At 41.6% G+C, this 21798-nt stretch overlaps 1 protein-coding gene and 2 non-coding genes across 8 annotated transcripts in view; 1 reads left to right on the forward strand and 2 right to left on the reverse strand.

Moving 5' to 3' along the window:
• The window catches only part of PHF20 (PHD finger protein 20), a 171636-nt gene that overhangs the window by 8849 nt on the left and 140989 nt on the right, over nucleotides 1–21798 (reverse strand). For all 6 annotated transcript variants that reach the window (XM_045444764.1, XM_045444765.1, XM_045444762.1 and 3 more), the window contains 6 exons: nucleotides 21247–21345; nucleotides 19530–19694; nucleotides 18386–18564; nucleotides 10690–10789; nucleotides 7598–7793; nucleotides 1269–1674 (listed from right to left, as the gene is read on the reverse strand). In XM_045444764.1, coding sequence (XP_045300720.1) covers nucleotides 1269–1674; nucleotides 7598–7793; nucleotides 10690–10789; nucleotides 18386–18564; nucleotides 19530–19694; nucleotides 21247–21345 — 1145 coding nt within the window. The remainder of the gene's footprint in view (nucleotides 1–1268; nucleotides 1675–7597; nucleotides 7794–10689; nucleotides 10790–18385; nucleotides 18565–19529; nucleotides 19695–21246; nucleotides 21346–21798) is intronic.
• Nucleotides 2710–2814, reverse strand: LOC123581740. The gene has a single exon (XR_006703977.1). It is a non-coding gene; the product is annotated as a U6 spliceosomal RNA (small nuclear RNA).
• LOC123581719 lies at nucleotides 10217–10323 on the forward strand. The gene has a single exon (XR_006703959.1). It is a non-coding gene; the product is annotated as a U6 spliceosomal RNA (small nuclear RNA).

The following is a 21798-nucleotide window of genomic DNA, read 5'->3' on the forward strand; positions in this document are numbered from 1 at the left end:
ACAGCCTAGCTAATATTTATTTAGAGCTGACTATGCAAAGCTTTGTGCTGAGAGCTTTTCACAGATACACTGCACAATAATGAAGAGGACACAGTCACTGGCCTCTCCCACAGGAGACATATCCAAGGAGGTAAAGTGACCTGTTCATGTATCACACAGTACGTGTCTAAGCTCAGACTTGAAACTGGGTCTCACGAGCCTTGCCCAGCACTGTTTAGACACTGGCAAGGGCACAGGCTGAATGAGGTACAATGCCCACCTTTGAGGGGCTTATAATCTAGGATGCCCCACTTGGCAGTATGTACTAACACATCTAAAGCTGGTGATGCCAACCACAGGGTAAAGTCTGAAAGGAAGGATAACAAGGATGGAGAAGCTCTCCAATTACACAAAGCCCTACTGACCAACTGAGGACAGGACAGAATAACACCAGTGAATAGTTAAAGATGATAACACGAGCAGGACAACAACACAAAAAGGCTCTAGAAGAGCATGACTTAAATAACAAAACATGAGAGGTATTCTTGGGAAAGGTGATGAAAGCAGCAAATATTCTGACGAAATGGACTGTTCTTATGTCAAGGCTACAAAGTTAAATGTCAAAGTAAAGCTATCACAAAATTGTACTGAAAACCTTATACTTAACAAAACACTTGGCTCATCCTTTGCTCATGCTAAGAATCAGCAGCAAGGTGGAATTACAATGTAAACCCTGTTAAGGAAAAAACTCATTTTCCTAACTTACTTCCATTTATCAAGTGCCAATCAACCCTTTTCTCCTTGCTTCTTCCCACCTCCACCCCCAAACCCTAGTGATTATGTGGTTTTGTGGACATTTCCTGCAATCAATGATCTCTGGTTTACCTGCCTTTGCACCCATTTTTACAGACCAAAAACATACCTACGATAAGCACATTTAAATACAATCTTAGACTAAAAACAATTTTACAACAAACTTCTCCCAAAGAACCCTAAGGAGGGGAACTCAAGCATTCATACACTAAATTAAGAACAAATAATACATGTGGGGGCACCTGGGTGGCTCATTCAGTTAAATGTCCAACTTCGGCTCAGATCATGATCTCATGGCTTGTGAGTTTGAGCCCCGCGTCGGGCTCTGTGCTGACAGCTTGGAGCCTGCTTCAGATTCTGTGTCTCCCTCTCTCTCTGTCCCTAATCCATTCACATTCTGTCTCTGTCTCTCTCAAAAATAAATAGACATTAAAAAAAAAAAAAAAAAAAAGAACAAATACATGTGAACCACATACCTTTAGGGAGCTAGATTTGGAGTCACTGTCCCCCCTACTCCTGTCTTGGTCTAGAGGCCAGCCCAGACGCGGAGAAAGAGAATCATCACCGTTCTCACGGAGGGGGTTGACTGCATCGTCGAGGGCAGAGCCCCGTGTTTCCACCACCAGCTTCTGCTCCACAGCAGGGTAATAGGCGCGGGGCTTCTGATAGCAGTGCTCGCTGGTGATATAGGACTCCTCCACAGACTGGGGTAGGGGCAGGGGCAAGGGCTTCTCCACTGCCCCATTCAAAGTTCTATAGCTTGGGACTTCCTCCTTGCTCCTGGCTTCAGTAACGTGGATGTGTTTGGAATGAGGTCTCCCCTCCCCTGAGTGCTGTTTCCAAGGCTGACACCACAGCTGCAGATCAGGATGCTGTCTGCTTCTGTTGGGAGGGAAACATAGAAAGGGCTCTAGAGTACCTGGGACCACTACAGGGGTTTCTCCCAATAGGAAGAGGAGTTCCCACTTGGGCCATTTGGCCACAAGCCACCATTTGCCAAGCAAAAAGGAACATAAATCCATGGTCTCTGAGGAGACCACTTGCAGGCAAGCTCCCACTGTGGACTCACTCACAGTGAGTAAGACTGGACTTGGAGTCAGAAGACCTGATTAGATTTCAGTTCAACCACTGATTAGCAGTGCAGCTGGGATGAGTCACTCAGCCAGACTCATTCCCATTCCTTCCTCTGCAGAACTAGACTAACCCTCTATCTGCCATTAGCCACTGAATTTGATACAGATTAAGTGAATTAATTCAAATAAAAGTACTCTGTTGGCAGCAAAGTACTCTTCAAATGTGAGTTACTAAAAATAACCTTAATTTATTAATAAGTAGGCATGATAACCCTGGTGTGCAATAGCACTTGGTTACAAAAATACACTGATGACGGGGCAAGGGGGTAGGAATCAAAGTCAGCTACATAAAAGCTGTTAATAATTTTTTTTTAATTTTTCTAAAATCTTTTATTCTCACCATCCCAAGGAGCAAATCTTATTGTTAAAGAACAGAGATTCTGGGGTGCCTGGGTGGCTCAGTCGGTTAAGCGTCCAACTTCAGCTCAGGTCATGATCTCGCAGTTCATGGGTTCAAGCCCTACATCAGGCTCTGTGCTGACAGCTCAGAGCCTGGAGGCTGCTTCGGATTCTGTGTCTCCCTCTCTCTCTAACCCCTCCCCCACTCGCACTCTCTCTCTCTCTCAAAAATAAGTAAATGTTTTAAAAAAATAAGAAAGAAAGAACAAACAAACAGGGGATTCTGATCCTTTTTTGAACCACACGTCCCTTTGAGAATCTGTTGAAAGCCCTGCCTACATGTATGTGCACCTAAAACTCTGTGTTATCACTTTAGTCTTCCAGAATCATTCACTGTTTTAGTTTTGACCCAATAGAGGGTCATTAAATTAATCTACTGGATCATAATCAGTTGCAGCGCTTCACAAATTTATGCATTATCCTTGTGTAGGGGCCAGACTAATCTTCTCCATATGGTTCCAATTTTAGTCTACGTACTGCCGAAGCAAGCATCATAATCAATCGTAGAAAAAAGAAAAACAGAATATAAAATATCAGAGTGTACCATTCTAAGAAAGAGTAGCTGTCCTGTGAAATTTTAGTTTCAATTTTATACATGTGAGTAATTTAAAATGTATTTCTTACTGCGGGATACACATTTTAAGTTTAAAAGCCACTACCCTAGATAAAATTCACCTTTTACCTCTTCTTTACTACCCAAAACTTCTATTATTACCTTTGATCATTAAATGAAAAGAAGGAAAAAAGGAAGGAAGGGAGGGAGGGAGGGAGAGAAGGAAAACACAACAGTGGATTTCTTGAATAAGACCCATCAGTTCCCAGAGTTCCTGGCTGGGAAGGCAGTGCCCTCTAGGGAGCGTTTGGAAACAAAGACACAGACAGGTGCTACCTACTCTTATTTGGTTCAGAGATGGACAGATATGTGAAGTGACCTTTCTAATTGCCACAATGACTGACAGGTACTACTGACATTTAGTTCATTGAATCCGAGAATGCGTAACATTCTATAATGCTTCGAACAATCCTACATGATTGAGATAAAGAAGAATCATCCCACGATATAGTCAACAGTGTCTTCCCAGCCCCCAACTGAAAAACACTGAAACCAGATCAGCAGAAAATCACAAACTTAACTCATCAGCAACTCCATATATGGGTACCCCTCCACACCTACCTGACTGAAGTCTTCCTGCACAAATGGAATAGACCAGAGTGATCTTACAGAACCTAACATTCTGTTCCCAAGGAGCTACAACTAACCTCTCTCACTTCTCCCACTCCAGCAATCACCAACACCCCTTCTATCCACTGGGGAAGGAGAGGAAATGACGAGAGTATCAAGGCAGCCTAGGTCCCTGGATCGCCCCCAAGGGGGTATCACAGACTGTACCAGGAATCCAAGATACCAGACACACCTCTGAAATCCTAACTGCATCAGGAAAAATGAGGATCACTGTTAACTTTCAAGTGTACTTAGTCTGAAATCTGTTAACTGGAGCATATAAGCCACAATATAGACCTTCTCTTGCATGAAAATCACAAGTCTTTGCTTCCTCCTCCCTAGAATTTTTGCCCTCCCAGGTAAGACCTAAAACCCCAGCTACTACTCCACACAAAGATGACCCTGGCCTTTCTTTGTGCACCCTGTCAATCATGAAGATGGTACGTATAGCCACATGTCACTTTTTAAATGACAACAAATGCTCTGAAGTTACTGAGTTTTGCATTTGAAAATAATAAACCTGCCAGGCCACTTAGGAACAGTATTTCTGAGAATGAAGACCTAGAGCTTGTGACAACAGAGACTATCCATGTGTACACATACTGGGATCACCTCCCTCCCCGCCCCCAGGATCTTTTCTCCACATATAATGATGAACAAGATCACCCTATACCCTCTTCTGAATTGCTAGGAGAAGTCAGATTTAATTCCAGTACAAAGTCACTGCTATAAAGATGAAGGATCTAGGGGGGCGCCTGGCTGGTTCAGTCAGTGGAACATGCGACTCCTTATCTCAGGGGTGAGTTCAAACCCCATGTTGTGTATAGAGATTACTTAAAATTTTTTTTAAAAAGATGATTCAGGGATCAGAGATTCGGAAGGGAGAAAGTTCCAGGATATGGGTTAGGGTAAGGAGCAATGGCATTTAGTAAGAAGAAAGAGAACACCATCTGATTGAAACCTCAAATGAAAAGAAATACGACAAAGTTTATAATCATGAACATAACCTGAGGCTTTCCAGGACCGCACATGGACCACCTTCTACCTGCCTCGATTTCTGGCATCTCATTAAGAAGAAATTAATTTGGTATACATGGGGTAAAGCTTTCTGGTTTTATCAAATGTGAGGGAAAAGCTTGCTGCTGACATCTTAATCCAGGGCTGTCACTTGATTCAGTTCACCTCAACAGATACTATCACAGTGACAGCTAACTTCCCCTAGCAACTACCTCCCCATTCTCTTAACCCCACTTCCATCCTCACTCCAGGGTTCAAACAGAGCACATAGCTAGCCTTCCCCGAAGTTAGGTGCGTCCATGAAAACTGCCTGCTCTCTCCTGTCTTTCTTTTCCCCTGGGGGCTGAACAGTTGAGGTACAGGTGAGGCTGTTTCAAACATGCAGATGAGAAGAACCCCAATGGAATGCCAGAGCAATAAGACAGAAGGAACCCAAGTCCCCAGGCCCACAGATGGAATCCTGGAAAAAGGCCATCTACCTGATCTGGAACCTTGCCTACTCTTGGACCGTTCATTATGGAAAAAGAAGATTCCATTTTGTTTTAGCCTCTATTTGGGGGATTCCTGTTATAGAACCTTTGCTTTTACCCAAATCAATATATATCAGGTCTGAATGTGCCCTTGCTCAACCGCTCATCTGTCATTCCAGTTCTTGAAGCTAGGCCTCTGTGCACCAGAATCACCAGAATACAAGAGAAAGTTCTACCATCCCAGGGCTCTGACACTGCCTGATGCTGAGGGCCTCTAGGACTAATCTGCACAAAGGAAACCTTGTTGGGGAGTGGCCTGTCATGTCTAACTCATGGCACTAGCTTGTCATTGTTGATGGTCCCCTGTGGAAAGGCTCATGGGAGAACCTGAGAAAGTTCTTGACAAGAGAATCAATCCCTTACACAGATTGTGCTGATACTGGAAGAAAATGCATGAAACCACTGAGAGACAGTTAGAAAGGTTAGGACAAGTACTTGACAGGAGCTAGGCCTGGAGTTCTAGACGGGACTCTACCCCTGGAAGTCATGGGAGAGCAGCTGTGCCATGCAAGGCCCCAGATGACGTATTTGGTAAAGTGGGGGTAAGTTATAAAAGCCAACAGACCGAGTAAGAGTGATATGTCTTTCTCAGAGCTTACATGAACTTGGGTCATCTAACACATAGAGTGCAACCACAGAAGGGAATTCACACTTAGTTTAGCTCCTCAAACTTCTGGCTACTAAAAGCCAGAAGCGTAGTACCAGAACACCTAAAACTTCTTTGCATGAGCAAACCATGAAGAGAAAATACTTACTGAGCAACCACTATGCTGGAGAGCAGGCCTGCCAACATGGTCTTTTCCAGCAGCTTCCAATTTTACTTTGTTTACCAGTCAAGGGTGTTTAGGATGACTGGATAAACAAAATGCAGTATTACATACAATAGAGTATCATTCAGCCTTTAAAAAGGAAGGAAATTCTGATACAGGCTGTAATACAGATGAACTTTTCTTTTTTAAATTTTTTTAATGTTTATTTATTTTTGAGAGAGAGAAAGAGAAAGACAGAGTGCGAGTGGGGGAGGGCAGAGAGGGAGACACAGAATCTGAAGGAGGCTCCAGGCTCTGAGCTGTCAGCACAGAACCCAATGTGGGGCTCGAACTCACAAACCGCGAGATCATGACCTGAGCTAAAGTCGGACACCTAACTGAGCCACCCAGGCACCCCCAGATGAACTTTTGAAGACACTGCAAAGTGAAATGAGCTACTCACAAAGGACAAATACTATAGGATCCTATTTATATGAAGTACCTAGTCATATTCAGAGACACACAAAGTAGAATGACAGTCATCAGGGGCTGGGAGGAGGGAAAATGGTAAGAAGTTGTTTAACAGATACAAAGTTTCATTTTTGCAAAATGAAGAGTTATGGAGATTGGTTTCAACAGGTGAATGTACTTAACACTACTGAACGGTATATTAAAAAGATAAGATGGTAAATTTTATATTATGTATATTTTACCACAATAAAAAAAATTCAGGGGGCGCCTGGTGGCTCAGTCGGTTGAGCATTCAACTTCAGCTCAGGTCATGATCTCACAGTTCATGAGTTCAAGCCCCATATCAGGCTCTGTGCTGACAGCTCGGAGCCGGAGCCTGCTTCAGATTCTGTGTCTCCCTCTCTCTCTGCCCCTCTCCTGCTCATGCTCTCTCTCTCTCTCTCTCTCTCTCTCTCAAAAACAAACATTAAAAAAAAATAATAATAAATAAAAAAGAAAATTCAGAACTGTACAGCAAAATAGTAAACAAACTAAACTATATATACATACACCGTATTTTGATAATGGTGGTGGTTACAAGGGTCTATACATTTGTCAAAACTCAATGAACCCTTGGGGTGCCTGAGTGGCTCAATCAGTTACTTCGGCTCAGGTCACAATCTCATGGTTCATGAATTCAAGTCTGACTTGGGCTCTCTGCTGTCAGCACATAGCCCACTTTGGATCCTCTGTCCCCCTCTCTCCCTGCTCCTGCCCCACAGGCATGCATGCACACACACATTCTCTCTCTCAAAAATGAATAAACATTAAAAAAAAAAAACCTAGGGCTGCCTGGGTGGCTCAGTCAGTTAAGCATCCAACTTCAGCTCAGGTCATGATCCCACAGTTTGTGGGTTTGAGCCCTGTGTCCGGCTCTGTGCTGATGGTTCAGAGCCTGGAGCCTGCTTCAGATTCTGTGTCTCCCTCTCTCTCTGCCCCTCCCCTGTTCCCACTCTGTCTCTTTCTCTCAAAAATAAACAAACATCAAAACATAATTAAAAAAAGAACCCTAAATGAACCTTTAAGATTAGCAAACTTAATTATATGTAAATTATACCTGTATATGGTTGATTTTTTTTTTTCAAAAAAATGTTTATCGTGTAACTGAGAATTTTTAGTAAAGGTCTCAAACTCATTTGTCTTATCACTGATTTTGTGTCTTTCCAATTTTTCAAATTTATCCTGCCCTCCCCCGCCACGATGTCAGATGTGACTCCTCCCCAAAGCTGCAGGTGCCGCACTTACTGTAAGATGCTCATCTTGAGCTGCAGGCCATGCAGAACCTCGATCACTCTCTGCACATCTCCAAGAAGCTGGTGGGTGGCCACAATCTTCTTGGCATTCTGGTGGGAGTAGTTCTCTTCTAAGAATGCCAGGCCATGCATATGCCCCCTGCTCAACCACTCCTTGTCATACCAGTACTTGAAGCCAGGCCTCTGACCTAAAGCAGTGACAATAAGAGAGTTAATACATGGCCTGATGGAAACCACTGCATCATTGTACAATCATCACATAAATTATTGGAAGGATGGATTGGTGTGTTCATTTTATTCATTCATCCAATATACATTTACTTGGCACCAATATACATTTACTACATGCCGGGCTCCCTAATAGGGGTTGGGGATAAAGCAGTAAGATGTAAATTTCCCGAACTCCTAGAACTGGCCAGAGGTGGAGTGGGAACCTGGGTACCTCTTTAAATTTAAATCACATCATTACCTCTCCTATTTAAAACCGTCAATGACTTCCTACTACATACAAAAGAAAAGCCAAAGCCCTAACACTGGCCTAATGAGGCCAACAGCACCCAGCTCCTTCCTGCCCTCCTTGCCTTACCCTTACAGTGGCCTCCTTTCAGTTTCTGGAACATATCCCACTTTTCAGTCTTAGGATCTCTATCCTAACATCCTCTCTGTCTGGAGTACCATTCCCCAAGCCACAGAACTGGCATCTTTCCACCTCCTCAGAGAGGCCTTTTGTTATCTTCCAAAGTAAGAAAGCCTCTTCAAAAGCCTCCTACTCATTCCCTATCTGGTTGCTTCCTCCTCCCCACCCTCGCCCCCCCACCCCCACCCCAAAGCATTCATCCCTATCTAACATCTTCTTGCTTATTTTACTTATTCTGACATCTGTTTCTGGCGCCAACTCCACTAAGAGCAAGAATAATAGGAAGCACCTTATTCATAGTTGTAACCCCAGCATTTAGCAAAATACATCTGAAATGGATTTATCAAATGAAAACAAGGTCCAAGTCCTCCTTCCAGCTGTCACATACCACCTTACTAAATAGTCAGGCACTCTCCCTTCTCTGAACCTCCATTTCCCATCTGTTAAAGTGACATATGAATTGGATGGCTTCAGTGATCTTATTCATTACAGGGATCCTTAGGAAGAACTGAAAACACAACCATACATGACTTGGTGGTGTTTCCTGCTCCAAAAGCCTAGAGAACAGATTTCAACCAGACAGGCATTTTTACCTCCCACTATCTATAAAAACCCTTAAATAACCCATGTAATATCTATCAAGGTCCTTGGGCTCTTTCTGGCTTTACTAAAACACATGGTAGGGATGCACCTCGATTCTGTTAAAAACATCTATAAGTAACCTTTAAAGAATAAGTGTTAGGTTAAACTCCTGGCCCAAGACACTGCAGAGTCAAACACTGCCTTTAAATGTAAAAGCACTCAATTCAAGGAGGAGTCTATTTGCAGTGTTGGCAATTAGAGTTGTAAAAGTTCAAAGGAGTGCAGAGGAGTTGATAAGATGGTGTGTATGATTTGTAAAAAGGGGGAAACGGAGGGAAGGAGTGAGAGAAAATAAAGTAAACAGATTTGTAAACAGTGCCAAGGAGCCCCAGGGATTATGTGTGGCCTCTCAGAGGCAGCTGCTGCAGGAGGGGCCTGAGCAGCAGGATTCAGAGCAGTAACACCTGTTTTACAAGACAAAGGTCAAGGCAGTGGTTCTCCTCTATCTAGCATTATCTGGCTGACTGACCTTGTCCCCTTCATATTCCTTCTGGGCCTATATTTGCTCACCTATCAAATATCAGGGCTAAACTGAAGTGGTCTCTGAGATCCTGCCCATGGATAGTATTCTATGATTCACAGACTAATCTTCTGACCATATTCTTTCCTCGGGAAAAAGCAGCAAGTGGGCAGATTCCTCTCCATCTATAGACTCATCCAGCACAAGGAGATACAGTACCATGACTGAGGTCATCAGGTCCCAAAGGGACACACTTGCTAGAAAACAAACTATGGCGACTAGACCCTCCCTACACAACCAACAAAATCAAGATTTGGCCCCACAAGCCAGTTCTAATTCCAATTTTCTTTATGAGATTGGGAAAGTCATTCATGTCCCTAGGCACCAATTTCTTCCTCATAAGTAAAAACAGGAATAGGAGCTCCTACCAGACCCACTAAAAGAATCAACAGAAGTAGAGGCTCTTGAACACTGTCTAGCCTTGTAAGGGGATCATGGGACTGGAGCCAAGGGGAGAAACTTTACCAGTGGTGAAGGAGAAGATGTAACCACTCCACTGACAGCAAGACAAGAACCACAGATTTAAGACTTCTGGAAAGGGGCACCTAAGAGCCACAGGCCAGCCATGAGGCCATGAACAATGAAACTTAACTGATTCTGCTAAGGAATTAATTCACTGCTTTGGGTAGCAGTCAAGCTCTACCAACTATATATACCTTTCCCCTTCCCCTCAAGGGCAGATCTCTCTTCCAGGTGATGCAATGGAGGGCAGGTGCCACCAGAGGGAGCAGAGGCATATTCCTAACCTCCAACAGCCCCAAAAAGCCAAAGACAGAGCCCACCTCTTCATGAACCCTCAATAAAAGGAAAAGGTGCTTGCTCCAGCAGCACATATTCTAAAACTGGCACAATACAGACAAGACTGGCATGGCCCCTAAGCAAGGATGACACTCATATCTGTAAGGCATTACACAATTTTTAGAGTTTCAGTCATGCAAGATGAAAAAGTTCTAGAGACCTGCTGTACAATGCTGTGTTTACAGTTTATAAACAATAGTGTATTGTATACTTAAAAATTTGTTAAGAGGATAGATCTTATCTTATACCATTTTCATAACAATAAAAAAATAATTCTAGCTCCAGGCCAGGCCTTCCACAGGCTTCAGACATACTCTCTCACTGCTAAATTCAGGACAGCAGGCCAAGTGAGCTAGCAGCAGGGGCAAGGAGGAGTCAGTCTAGCCAATGTCGAAGAAATGAGTCTCAAGACCACAGACAGGCTGCTTCACGGCCAGCTGTGGAAAAGGCTACATTTGTTAACATCCCTGACTCCAGAAATCTCTACCTGGAGGGTCTTGGCAAACATAACAGGTGTATTTCTCTGGCACATTTTCTTCCAGTAATCCCATGCAGACCCCATGCTGCCAGCACTGGCACTCTTCACACTGTTAGAATTAAAGAAGCAATAAAAATTAAACTCAGAAGGTATCCTCTATCCAAAAATAAGACCCACTATAAGGGGAGGGGCAGGAGAAGGATCAGGGAGGGAGAGCACTCCCAATTGACCTACTCAGGAGCTGAGCTGCAACCCCTCATCTACAACTGTGCCTGCCACTATGGCAGCCACTGGCCACCTGTGGCTCTTTACATTTAAATTAACAAATTAAGTTAAAATTCAGTTCCTTGGTCCTATTAGCCACATCCTAAGTGCTCAACAGCCACATGAGGTTGGTGGCTTTTGCACCAGACAGCACAGATGAAGATCATTTTTAGATCTATAAAATAGTGTGATCTTACAAAAACGACTGTTTTCTCTCCATTTCTACAGGCTTCACTTTTCTGATCGCTTTATGAGAAGAGAGGAAAAACTGTTCAAGTCCTCAGAGGAAGATTTAACTTGGAATGACAAAACCCAAGTTTGAATTCTAGCTCAGACATTCATTATCTGTATGACCTTGCATAGGTCACTTCTCCTCCTGGGGCTTCAGTTTTCTCCATTTACAAAATCGGGTACTATTCCTACTGACCATGTGGGGCTGTTTGTGAGGAATCACCAGTCATATATATAAAAGTTCCCATCACAGAGCCCAGCACATAGCCTTTATGTATTAGGCACCTATTACTACTACTAATGGACAACCTAATTTACTTTGCTAGCTCCTGGAGTAATCACATGTTAGCACTTCAAGTTTATTCTCTCTAAATCTTACCAAAGGTCACACAGCTGAAGAGAAGCAATGGTGAAGAGAAGCCTGTCAGAACACAGGCCTGGCTAATGGCAAAGCTAGTTCTTTTTCCCTGAGGCTCCACTGCCTTACTTGGGTAAGGGGCTATAGGGAAAGTGGGGAGAAGAAGGGGGAGGAGCCAAAGGAGGAAAGAAAGAAGCAGACAATGAATGAGGGCAGCACTGGGAATTGTGTGGATGGCCTGAGGATAGTAAGCCTGAGGGCTAAGGGTCCAGAGGAGGGAATGGAAAGGAAAAGTGATACCAAATCAGATACTAGGACACTTCATACAATCTCAAATCAGGACCCTAAGCCTTTAACTACCCAACCAAGTGGACAGCTCTGGAAGGTGGACAATGAGCTTCCTTCCTTCCTAGCATGGCCTTGAGGGTGGGCCACCAGCCTAGCCACAAGGAACTAAAGTCCTCATCTATTTGGAGTCAGACAGGCCTTGGCATCAAGAGGGCTTTCGTGGGCAAATATGAATCCTCTAGAAGGCTAACTGCATCAGAATCAATAGCTGGAAGCAAAGCTGGAAGACAGATTCAGAACCGATCCAAATTCTTCAACTGACAGATGAGGGAACTAGGGCTGAGAGGGAAAGTAAAGAGTGCACAATAACACAGGGAGTTAGTAGCAGAAAACAGAATTAAGAATGAAAGTCTGTCTCACCAATGAGTTTTTAAGTGTCTTGAGAACTAGGGTTCACTAAAATTCAATCAAATATAGCTAAGTTGAAAACTTCAAAATAACTTTTTACATATGGGTTTGGCATTCATTTTTAGAAGTTTAAATTTAGAAATGAACAAGAATAATAACAGAAAGGGTAAAATATCTAAGAATAAACCTAAGACTATCTAAGAACAGAATATCTAAGATAAGATATCCAAGAATATCTAAGAATAAAACATGCAAAATCTCTATGAAGAAAATTCTAAAATACTATTTAAAGGACACAAAGACTCAATTCAACGGTAAGGTATATCTTATTCCTGGATAGCAAGAGTCATCATAATGATGTCTTTTGTCCTTAGGTTAAATTTATGAAAATAATAAAAATTTTAAAAATAATAAAAATAAGCAATAAATGAATAGCTGTGGAACTGGATAGAAGCTGATCCTAAAATTAACAGCCAGGAAATTTGTTAAAAAAAGAATAAAAGGGGGTACTAGCCCTATCAGATATTTAAAAAATATTACAAAGATAAAATAAGTAAAATAGAATTGTCCAGGCAATATATAAACAGATGGATCAATGGAAAAGGAGAATCCAAAAAAGCAATCCAAATACATATGGAAATAAAGTAAGAAAAGGTAACATCTCAATAATGAGGCATGTGTTGGGACAACTGGGTAGCCATAGCTCTCACACCTTATACCAAGAAAAATTCCAGGTGGTTCAAATATTTATACAGCTTTAAGAAAAATAAGTGAAACTTCAAAAGTATCAGAATCAACCATGAGAGAATTCTGTTATAAATTTTTATGAACTTCTAATGAGGAAACAATTGTTATTCAAATCTCAGAAGCCATCAAAGAAAAGTTTGATATAGTTGATTCAAAAAATCTGGAAGTCAAAAGATGACAAAGCACGTACAAATATTCAAATATTTTTAACTCTTCTCACAACTGATACAAGAATGTGTCTACAAAAAGGCTATACAAACAAGTAGGAAAACAACCAACCATACACAGAAAGATGGATAAAGGACATGAACAGACAAGTCAAAGGAAAAAAATCTTTTTCTTAAAATGTCTATTTATTTTTGAGAGAGAGAGAAAGACAATGTGCGAGTGGGGGAGGGACAGAGAGAGAGGGAGACACAGAATCCAAAGCAGACTCTAGGCTCTGAGCTGTCAGCACAAAGCCCGATGCAGGGCGTGAACACACAAGTGGTAAGATCATGACCTGAGCTGAAGTCAGATGCTCAACCAACTGAGCTACCCAGGCACCCCAAGAATTAGATTCTTTGGGGGCACCTGGGTGGCTCATTCGGTTAAGTGTCTGACTTTGGCTTAAATCATAATCTCGTGGTTCGTGGGTTTGAGCCCCACATTGGGCTGTCTGCTGTCTGTGAACAGCTATCTTCAGATCTTCTGTCTACCTCTGTGCCCCTGCCCCACTTGTACTCTCTCTCTCAAAACTAAATGAACATTAAAAAAAAAATCTAATTCTTAAATAAAAAGATGTTCAAATAAACCCAACTAATAATATGCAATACACATTAGCATTTCTAGGTTTGGGGATTACATAAAAATATCAAGTAATCCTTTTTTTTTTTAGTTTATTTCAGTGATATCTATACCCAACATGGGGCTCGAACTCATGACCCCAAGATCAAGAGTCAAATGCTCTACTGACTGAGCCAGTCAGATGCCCCTATAAATATCAACTAATTCTGTACACATTTATGCACTGTCTGAAGTTTTTATAATAAACATTTGCTACTTTTATAAATGTGTTAGTTTCATAAAAAACTATTTATAGAGCATAATTTTCATTTATATGCACATGTATATGTGTGTTCCAAAATAGTAACAGCAGTTATCCCTGGGGTAAAAATAATACAGGTAATTGTTTTCTTCTTCGTGATTTTCTGCATTTTCAAAATGCTGCAAGTACGAAACTTTTTTTTAAGTGTATTTAAAAATAAATTACAAAATGGTTATACCAATAAGACTATTTTTTCACTTATCTGAAAAGCAAAGATAAAGTCTGATAATACTCTGTACTGAACAAGGTGCTCCTAAGACTGTTCTTTGGTACAACCTTCAGGGAGGGTTTATATAATATTGCTATGAGAAAAAATAACATTTGTCAAATTTAGACATGCACATAACCTGTGGCCCAGGAATTCTACTTCCAAAACTTGGTCTCATAGATACACCTACAAAAAATTATTCATTACATTACTGTTAAGGTTAGAAACAATCTATATGTCATCAACAGGGGAAGGGTTAAATAAATGATGATCTATCCATTCATTATGCAGCCATAAAAAAAAAAAAAAAAAAAATATGAAGGGGCTCCTGGGTGGCTCAGTCAGTTAAGCGTCCAACTTCGGCTCAGGCCATGATCTCACAGTTCATGGGTTTGAGCCCTGCATTGGGCTCACTGCTGTAAGCCTGTCAGTGCAGAACCTGCTTCGGATCCTCTGTCCTCCTCTCTCTCTGTGCCCCTCCCCCACCTGTACTCTCTTTCAAAAAATAAAACATTAAAAAAAATGAAAAAGCTTTTTTATGTTTGAAAATGGAATAGTCTTCAACTATTGTTAAATGAGAAGATACTGAAAATACTACATATAAAACAACATTTGTGTTTAAAAAAAAATAGTTGCACAGCAATGTGAATGTACTCAATGCCAATTCACCTAATGCCACATACACTTAAAAATGGTTTAAAATGGTAAATTTTGTTATTTTACACCAAAAAAAAAGGAAAAAAATGTAGAGAATATATTTGTTATTGCTTGATTAGTCACAGAGTGTTTCCAGAATGCTACATGAGAAGTTGATAAGGGCTGCTTTGAGGGAAGGAGTAGTGGGGGGTCAGATTTCCTCTGTATATCTATGTATATACCTTTTGGGCTTTGAACTATGTGAATGCATTAGCCAGCAACAAATAAACAATATAAATTTTAAAACAAACAAAGCTTTTAAAATGGGCTTCTGTTTAAAACTGCTACACAATTTTTACTGGGTTTGGCACATAACCTAACAAATATTATTAGTCTAGGGCAAACTACTGCCCAGAGGCTAAATTCAGTTCAAGTCCTGTTTTTGTAAATAAAGTCTCATATGAACACAGCCATGTTCATTCATTACATAATGCCTACGCATGATTGAGGCAGAGCTGAGTAGTTGCAACAAAGACCACATGGCCCTCAAAGCCTACAAAATGTATCACCTAGCCCTTTAAGAAAAAGTTTGCCCAAACCTGCCCTAAAGCAATTAAAATAATTTGAGTATCAAATGGATTTCCTGATGTTCATTTTTTATGTGGCACAAAGATTTCTCAAATATTCATGATTATTAACCTCCCAATGATATAAATTATTAGCACTGGCAAATAAAATCTAATACCAATAAAGTAATTAAAATGATTAGAGAAAATTATTCCTTTAAGGTATGCCTCTTCTACATAACTAACTCTAAATGTATTCTAGGGTGGTGCAAATTATCAATGTAAGTTAAAAATTTATTTAAAAAATAATTATTGCATCTTCCTAGGTGATGAACACATGTAAATGAATACATTTATGAAGTTTAAATTATATTTGTTCCAGTTAGCTCCTTCCTAATGTATGCCTTTTGCTAAACTTACTGAGTGGAAAAGGTATATTGCTCATGACAGGAAGTCAAAACTGTCCTTCTATGCCATAAAACCAGCTGGACAGCAAGCAGACAGCACAGAAAAGTCTTCCACAGCAAAATACAAGGTGTTCCGAAGTGAGCTCATCATCACAATACCAGACAGTAAGTCACAAGCATTGAGCTGAGCTGAGCTAGGAGATGACCATGTAGAGCCTAGGAAGTTGGAGATGGAAGTCACTTCCAGACTCTGCCTTGTAACAGTTGGCATGGCCTCAACAGCTCCAAACCTAAGTAAGTTTCTTCATTTAGCACATAATGACACACAAAGTTCTCCCCCTGCTCAAACCCCCTCTAATCCTTGCTACTTATAGGAAAATCAATGGAAAAAGTACAGTGAATCAGAAGCAGGTCTCTTATACTGATTAACTAGAATAGTCTTGCCAGGAAGACCCTTCATTACTCACCCACTAAAGACTCCTATGGACAAATGAAGACCAAACCAGGCTTCCAAAGCCCAGAACCGAGCACACGCCCACAGAGTAAAGATAAAAACAATCGACATCCTTTTTTTTTTTAATTTTTTTTAATGTTTGTTTATTTTTGAAGGAGAGAGTGAGTGAGAGAGAGAGACAGAGCATGAGTGGGGGAGGAGCAGAGAGAGGGGGAGACACAGAATCCAAAGTGGGCTCCAGGCTCTGAGCTGTCAGCACAGAGCTCGACGTGGGGCTTGAACTCATGAGCTGGTGAGATCATGACCTGAGCCGAAGTCAGACGCTTAACCAACTGAGCCACCCAGGTTCCCCAATCAACATCCTTTTATTATTTTTTTTTAATTTATTATTTTTTTTAACGTTTATTTATTTTTGAGACAGAGACAGAGCATGAACAGGGGAGGGGCAGAGAGAGGGAGACACAGAATCTGAAACTGTGAGAAGGAGACACAGAATCTGAGCTGTCAGCACAGAGCCCAACGCGGGGCTCGAACTCACGGACCGTGAGATCATGACCTGAGCCGAAGTCGGACGCTTAATCGACCGAGCCACCCAGGTGCCCCTCGACATCCTATTAAAAACCAAACTTAAAAAAATATTCTACTAAAACAATAGTTTCCATGTTGTATTAGTTTTCAAGTTCTAGTCTACTGAGCTTCTGCAAATGGGTGTCTTTTTAAAAATAGGTCTATTTTTCAAAACTAAAACAAAAAATGCACATTCAAATGTATTCCAAACTTAAAGTCAAGACTAAGACAACACAACCCACCAGTACATATAATTCTGTACTGCTAGGCTCGCTCACTATTGTGCTATACTCAGAACAAAGCTTTCCCTCCCATCTCTGTTTAACCAAAATGACCACACAGCCTGCTGTTTAGGAAGAGTCACCTATACAAATGGCCATGTCACAAAAAGAGAAAACCTACTGAATCACTGAAATGCTCCAAGTTGGCAACTGTCACTTAGAACCCTGATGGCATAGGAGACTTCATAGGGAAAAGCATGCCATTGAAAAAAAAAAAAGGAAAAGCATGACATTCACATTTCTGAACTCAAAAGTGAAGATGACTTATTCTGAATTTTCAGAACTACTGCATTTAACTTGTTAGACATTTTGTGATTCTATGAAAGAATTCATAGGAAAAGGGGTTCTGATGTTGAAAAGGTCTGAAAACCACTGACCTGAGGCTTACTAAAGGTCATAAATACAAGGTACTATTTGAAACCATTCATGTACTCTGAATTTCCAGAGATTACCATGAAGGCTATTCAAAAACAAATACCCAAAGAATCCTAACCAATATAACCATGACTTACTTTAAAAACTCAGGTTCCTTGGACAGTCCAGGCAGCTGCCAAGACACGCAGGGTATTTATAACAGCCTTTAGAGTCAGCCAGACAGCAGCCACCTTCACCAGAACTGTCATTAAGAGCAAGAGAAGGGCCAGAGGCAAGCAGGCTCTGGCCAGTGATGGTCTCCCCAAGCAGCGGAGGAGGCCTACCCCATAGGCAAATCCAGGGATGGAGATGACAGATACAAATGTTAGGAAAATAAAGAATAAGAAACAGACAAGTTATAAAACTGGCCTCCATTTCTTTAGGCCATACAGAAATTTTATATCAGAGAGAAAGTAAGGGACCATAGGAAGATTCAGCTGCCACTCCAGAGATTTGGATCCCTGTTATTCAACTCCTTACTGTGTGACCACAGGCAAGCCTCTTCCCATTGGTGGGTCCCAGCTGCCCCAAGCAGAGCAGGAGACTTTCAGACTCAGTGGTATCTCAAGTCTTCTCTTAGTCTACTAATGGGCTATTTACACCAGTCTGAGATTCAGAGGAAGCTGCACTACAAAGTAAAGCTCAAGTGCTTCTGCTATTACTGCCTATCTGGCTGAGGCTTCTAACATGACCTATTGTGTTTATTGGCCTCAAACTGCAGTCGCTCAAAATTCCCTCTAAGGACTAGTTTGTGTTTCTCAACGTCTGTCTCCTGGAAGCTCTACCTACCTGAATCATGAAGTCATTTTCTTCCTGAACCTCACAGATGCAGCGGACCACTTCAAAATCATAACGGTCGTCCCCATCGAGTTCCTCGTCTGGGTTGGTAGTCACATCAACATCTTGGCCATACTCCTCGTCACTCCAAAGAAAGCTCTCAGAAGAGGACTCACTCAGATTATCCTCCTCTGAGAGGAAAAGGAAAACAACAGTCACTATTTTAAATTATAGTTATAATCTTTCTAAAAACCTAGGATGTCTAAGTGGAAACGACCTTACAGCCCCACTCCTCTATGAACTTTCACAGAACTCAGAAATGGGAACTCCCATCTATTCCTTGGGCCTGTCATCTAATGACAGCCTAAATGATGTATGCTACCTGGCAATGAACTGAACTCCATTTCCTCATTTTACTGAGTGAGGCCCAAGGTAAGTGGCTACTCAAGGTCACAGAGCACAACAGCAGAGAAGGTCCAACTCCCCATCAACTACACAGATCATCCTAATGACTCAAATATGTTCCTCCATCTCATCCCATCCAGCCAGGAACTGACTTACCATCAAGTCTATATCCAGATCCACCTTAAAAACTCTGTAGACAGTGGGAAATGAAGTGGGTAGATTCCAGGGATAATCAGAACTAGAATCACTAGATCTTGGTGCCTCATAAGTTATAATTACAGCTAACCTTTACTGACCACTTATTTTGTACCAGATACTGTTCGAAGTAGTTTCCATATACTTATTAATCCCTTCCAAACTCACAATCACCCTCTAAATTGCTACAGAAGAGGAGGTTTCAAGGTTGACTCAGATTTCCACAAGCAACCAGGTTAAATGCAGAGTCCATCAATAAGAAATGAAGGATTGAGAAGGGCAAGTGTGCAAGAGGATGGGGTATAATGGATTTGGTTATAGACACACTGGAATGGCATTCAACCAAGACCAAAGTAGACCAAAGTTAGAGAAAAGAGAAGTTTAGGAAAGGCACAGCTAATAGCCTTTCTTTTATTTGATGTAGTTTTTTATTTTGAAAATATAACCCACTGTACTTGCAGAGGACCTGGGAAGTAAGTTACAGTGTCAATATAAATCCAGCCTTCTCAGACTGTGGTCCTATTCAAATGATGAAGCCAGCAGACAGCCTCCTTACCAGTTACTTTCACTTTCCCTTTATGGTTTCCAGATTCTGAGCTATGGAGCTGCGGGCTCATATGGACCCCAGGCTTATGTGAGGACCCACACCTGGTGACAGCAAATGCCTTGGGTGGAGAAGGTTCCTGAGATGTATCACTGATTTCCTCACTGCAAGGGCATTCTGAAAGAACAGGATCAGGAAGGAATTAGTACCCCAACACATCATCAAGGCATTCCAGAATCAATCCCATCCAACCAACAGCACTGCTGTTCAAACAACTCAAAGTCTGAGGACCAAGTCAACGACAAAGGGGTGTGGCGGATAGATTTAGGGATTAATACTTCCAGCTACCTTGAAAAACCTCAAAACCAAAAGCTTCCTCCTCACCATCACCCTTCTCCCTCTTTTCCTGATAAGACTGGTTTTCTACGCCAGAAGATAACACTGAGAATAAAACATGGCATCCCTTTAGCTCCCAAGGTTGGAACCCTGATTTTCTTAATCAACATTTTTGTGGGAGCTAGACACACAATTTTCAAGAAGTAATCCTTTCTTGAAAGATTTAGAGGTATGTGTTTAAGAGTTGTGTATGTAAGGGGTGCCTGCCTGGCTTAGTCGCTAGAACCTGTGATTCTTGATCTCGGGGTTGTGAGTTCAAGCCCCATGTTGTGCTAGGTATAGAGATTATTTAAACAAAAACAAAAACAAAACAAAACAAATTTTAAAAGGGGGGCCTGGCTGGTTGAGTCAGTGGAGCATGCGACTCAATCTCAGAATCATGAGTTCAAGCCCCATGTTAGGTGTAGATTACTTAAAAACAAAATCTTTATGGGCACCTAGTTGATTCAATTGGTTAAGTGTCCAACTTCGGCTCAGGTCATGATCTCACGGCTTGTGAGTTCAAGCCCTGAGTAGGGCTCTGTGCTGACAGGTCAGAGCCTGGAGCCCGCTTTGGATTCTGTGTCTCCCTTTCTCTGCCCTTCCCTGACTTGGGCTCTCTCTTTCTCAAAAATAAATAAACATGGGGCGCCTGGGTGGAGCAGTCAGTTAAGCGTCCGACTTCGGCCAGGTCACGATCTCGTGGTCCGTGAGTTCGAGCCCCGCGTCAGGCTCTGGGCTGATGGCTCAGAGCCTGGAGCCTGTTTCCAATTCTGTGTCTCCCTCTCTCTGCCCCTCCCCCGTTCATGCTCTGTCTCTCTCTGTCCCAAAAATGAATAAAAGTTGAAAAATAAATAAATAAACAAACAAACATTAAAAAATAAATAAAAATAAATAAAAATTTTAAGGGTGCATGGCTGGCTCAGTTGGTGAAGCATGCAAATCTTGATCTCAGGGTCATGAGTTCATGCCCTGCATTGGGCATGGAGCCTACTTAAAAAATAAAAATAAAATAAAATCTTTAAAAAACAACAACAAAGAGTTGCATATGCAAATAGCCATTAATCTGCATATCCTCTCCTATTATAATGATTTCATGTGCACTATCCTATGACAGGGCACGGTGGCCAACGCAGCCAAGAAAGAAGGCCTTCCTAAATGTCAATGTGGCCTTGTAACACCCAGGTTGAGCAGACTCCTGCCCTGCCAGGGTTCATGCTAAGCTGATCCCACAAGCTCCAGTAAAGGCCCACTGGCCCCTCCTCTCCTCAGTGCAGGCTCAGAGGCCAGGAATGGGGAGAAAGTAACCCCTCCTAATCCCATGGTAGGAAACCCAAGTGAAGGGGAAAATTACCAGGTTTGGTTTTCTTTTTCTTTTTCTTTTTTTTCTTTGGCTTCACTCTCACAAATTCTTTGAACTTCTTCTCTTTATTCTTTTCCTTGTCTTTTGCAGCTGGAATTAAATACAAGTATTGGCTTAACATTTTGTTTTTAACACTGAGATGTTTATTCTCAAGTGTATGTCCAATGTGAAGAATTAAAATTGGCAACAAAACAGAGTTCTGGATCTGGTTCTGCCTAGGTCACCTTCCAACCGCTCAAGGCTCTAGAAACCCTTCTCCCATCATCTAGCCTTTAGATCAATGGTGGGCAAACTCTGGCCCATTGCCTGTTATTTTAAGTTTTATTGAAACACACTATGCTCATTTGTTGATGAGCATTTGTTGATGATGGGTGCTTTCATGCTTCAACAGCAGAGGTAAAGAGTGAAGATGGAGACTTTATGGCTCTCAGTGCTGAAAATATTTGTCTGGCCCTTTACAGATTAAGTTTGCCAACCCTACTTAGATCACAGATCCTCAGTGGCAACATAGGCAATCACCGGGAGAGGTTTTTAAAAAATGAA

The sequence above is a fragment of the Leopardus geoffroyi genome, chromosome A3 (genome assembly GCF_018350155.1).
Source record: "Leopardus geoffroyi isolate Oge1 chromosome A3, O.geoffroyi_Oge1_pat1.0, whole genome shotgun sequence".
Classification (NCBI taxonomy): domain Eukaryota; kingdom Metazoa; phylum Chordata; class Mammalia; order Carnivora; family Felidae; genus Leopardus; species Leopardus geoffroyi.